The sequence below is a fragment of the Mastomys coucha genome, unplaced genomic scaffold (assembly GCF_008632895.1).
Source record: "Mastomys coucha isolate ucsf_1 unplaced genomic scaffold, UCSF_Mcou_1 pScaffold21, whole genome shotgun sequence".
Taxonomy (NCBI): domain Eukaryota; kingdom Metazoa; phylum Chordata; class Mammalia; order Rodentia; family Muridae; genus Mastomys; species Mastomys coucha.
In genome coordinates, this window is record NW_022196904.1 from 13,819,367 (window position 1) to 13,822,256 (window position 2,890).

The 2,890-nt window shown below is 49.0% G+C and overlaps 1 protein-coding gene across 1 annotated transcript in view; it reads left to right on the top strand.

The window, feature by feature from the left end:
* Window positions 1–2,890, top strand: part of Slc8a2 (solute carrier family 8 member A2) — a 30,970-nt gene that overhangs the window by 25,283 nt on the left and 2,797 nt on the right. Inside the window, exon 9 of the mRNA XM_031385406.1 lies at window positions 2,162–2,440. Within this exon, the coding sequence (XP_031241266.1) occupies window positions 2,162–2,440 (279 nt within the window). The remainder of the gene's footprint in view (window positions 1–2,161; window positions 2,441–2,890) is intronic.

A 2,890-nucleotide genomic window follows, 5' to 3' on the forward strand; every position in this document is an offset into this window, starting at 1 on the left:
AAGGACAGAAGTCTGGGTGTTTGGAGGGAGCACCGAGGATGGAAGTCTGAGTGTTTGGAGGGAGCACCGAAGATGGAAGTCTGGTATTTGGAGATGGTGATTAACTTGGGATATGAGGAAGGGGTTGGCCATGAGGCTAGAGAGCAGCAGAATCTGGATGCTAGGATAGTAGTGAGCCATAGTAGAATCTGGAACAGAGCAAGAAAAGGCCTAAGTGAGGCAGTCTGTGCCTGTCTGCACTGGCCTCAGCTGTCTCAGGACAGTTCAGGTCCGATGAGTCTATCTATCTATTTATCTGTCTATCTACCCATCTATCAAGACAAAGTCTCATTATGTAGTTCTGGTTAGCTTGGAACACCCCATATAGACCAGTATAGATAGCCTCAAACTCACAGATATCCTCCTGCCTCTGCATCCCAAGTACTGAGACTAAACGCGTGCCCAGCATGCCTGGACCTGGCTCCTCTTTTGTCTTCTTATTCTAAGCTTTTGCCCTCATCACCTCCAAGTGTCAAGTTCACAGTCCTAGCAGGAACAAAACAGAAATCCGAGGAGCCAGAGAGGGTGGGGTGTGTCTGCTGAGTTTTCCATTTTCAGTTCTGATTTCCATTTTACTTGCAGTTGAAGCTAAAAGTTTGGTCTTGCAGAACTAAGAAACCGCAAAACATACTTGGATAAATACAAAGTCAAGGTTTTATTTCTTTGACAAGCCCGTGGTTAAGTACGTTAGGAAAGAGAGAGCAAGCTGGGTGTTGTGCTTGAAGTCCTACGGTGGGAGCAGGGTCATGCTCTTCCTCCATCACTACAAGAGTTCGCCTGTTTCTTAGAGAGAAAACTTGGGGATTTATAATCACAGATCCTGGCAAGTGGCTTCAGGATTTGGCAGCTGGCTTAGCCTTGCCTTCCTGCCTGCTGCCTGCTGGCCGCTGGCCACCTTCCTCACCAGCAGCACCCTTCCAGTTATAATATTTGGCACCGGGGAGCCCACTCTGTTTCACACGCATCACCTCCTGCTTATCCGCTCAGGATGAGGCTTCCAGATACTTCTAGGCTTTCAAATCACACAGATGTCTGGGTGCTCCGGGTCAGCCTGGTCATAGTAAAGGACAGGATGGAACTCTTTGCAAAGCTCGGAAGCCTATCCCGAGGGAGCTAGAGCATTTCGGAACCTCCCCTTTTGTCTTACTGCCAGAGAAGAAGAGAGTGACCCACCGTTGCAAGGGATTATGGGAAAGTATGTATTTTAGCATTTCTAGAAGCAGGGGGATTCTGGGAGAGTGCATATTTTTATCTGAGGACATGGCTGTTGCTAACCTCTAGGAATTCTGGGAGCTTGGCTAATTTTAGCTGGGTGTTTGTCTCTATCTTGCTCCTGGAGACTCTGGGAAAGCCAGTCGTGTTAAGCTGACTGTGGAATCTTGGGGTGCATTTGGTCCATGATGCTAGGGATGGAACTCGGACCCTTTCACATGCTAGGCAGGCAGTCTAGCTCTGAGCCAGAGTCCCAGGCCGCAGCAGTGGTTATTTCTAGCTGTACAGATGGCTGTCAGTGGTTGTGAAGACTTTTGAGGAAATGACTATTTTTAGCTCAAGACATGGTCATCTCTAGTGGTCAGGGTTTATGAGACACTGAGTGCTTTTAGAAAGGGATTTATAGCCTCCTCTACCTTTGAGGGGTTCTGGGAAAGTAAATGGATTTATCTATGCTCAACACTCTTTTGGCTGCAAGGGATGCTGGGGAAGTAAGTATATTTACCTGGACCTGACACTCCCTTAGCTGCAAGGGATTCTGGGAGAGTAAGTATATTTACTTTTCTCCAACATTGTCAGTTGCAAATGATTCTGGGAAACCAATTTTACTTAAGCTCAATATTTATTCTCTTAGCTGCAAATCTGAGAAGGCAAATGAGCTTCCCTCAGCCCACTACTCTTAGCTGCTAGGAATTTTGGGAAATTACATTTACCTAGGGCCAACACTCTCTTAGCTGCAAGGGATTCTGAGAAAATAAATATATTCATCTCAGACCAACGTTCTCTTAGCTGCAAGGCATGCTGGGAAAGCAGTTCCTGTGGAACTGTCTGGAAGCCTAACACAATGGAGCTGTGTAAGCAAGGAAGTCTGAGGCATGGTGTGTGCCCCAGCTGGGTCATGTGCCCACAGGGGACGAGGAGGAGGACGAGGATGGATCTCGGGAGGAGCGGCTGCCATCCTGCTTTGACTACGTGATGCACTTCCTGACGGTGTTCTGGAAAGTTCTATTTGCCTGCGTTCCACCTACGGAGTACTGCCATGGTTGGGCCTGCTTTGGTGTCTGCATCCTGGTCATTGGTCTGCTCACTGCCCTCATCGGAGATCTGGCCTCACACTTTGGGTGTACCGTGGGCCTCAAGGACTCAGTCAACGCTGTGGTCTTCGTGGCCCTGGGCACCTCCATCCCTGGTAACGTCTCGTGAGGCGGCTTTGCAGAAAACTATGACAGGGCCAGGGAGGGGCCCTGTGGGTACAGTGTGCTGGCTGACCCCACCCCAGAGCGGAAGGGAAGGGCCCTGCCCAGGTGATGTCACAACCCGGGGTGGTCGGTGGTGGGAACTCTCTTAGAGGTGCATGTACATAGATCAGAGAGCAGCTTCAGGACGTTCTTATTCCACTATGTGGGTTTTAGGGATCAGATTCGGGTCATCATGCTTTGTGACAAGTGCCTTTACCTGCTGAGCCATCTTGCCAGCTCAATGCCCTCAGCCTTTTATATGGGCACTGGGTTCCAAACTAGGATCCTTATGCTATGTTTTCACTATGTAGAAGGCCCTGGCCTCGAACTCCTGACCATCTTGCCTCCACCTCCAAGTGTGTTTGGATTATAGGCATGTACCACCACTTTTTTTTTTTTTT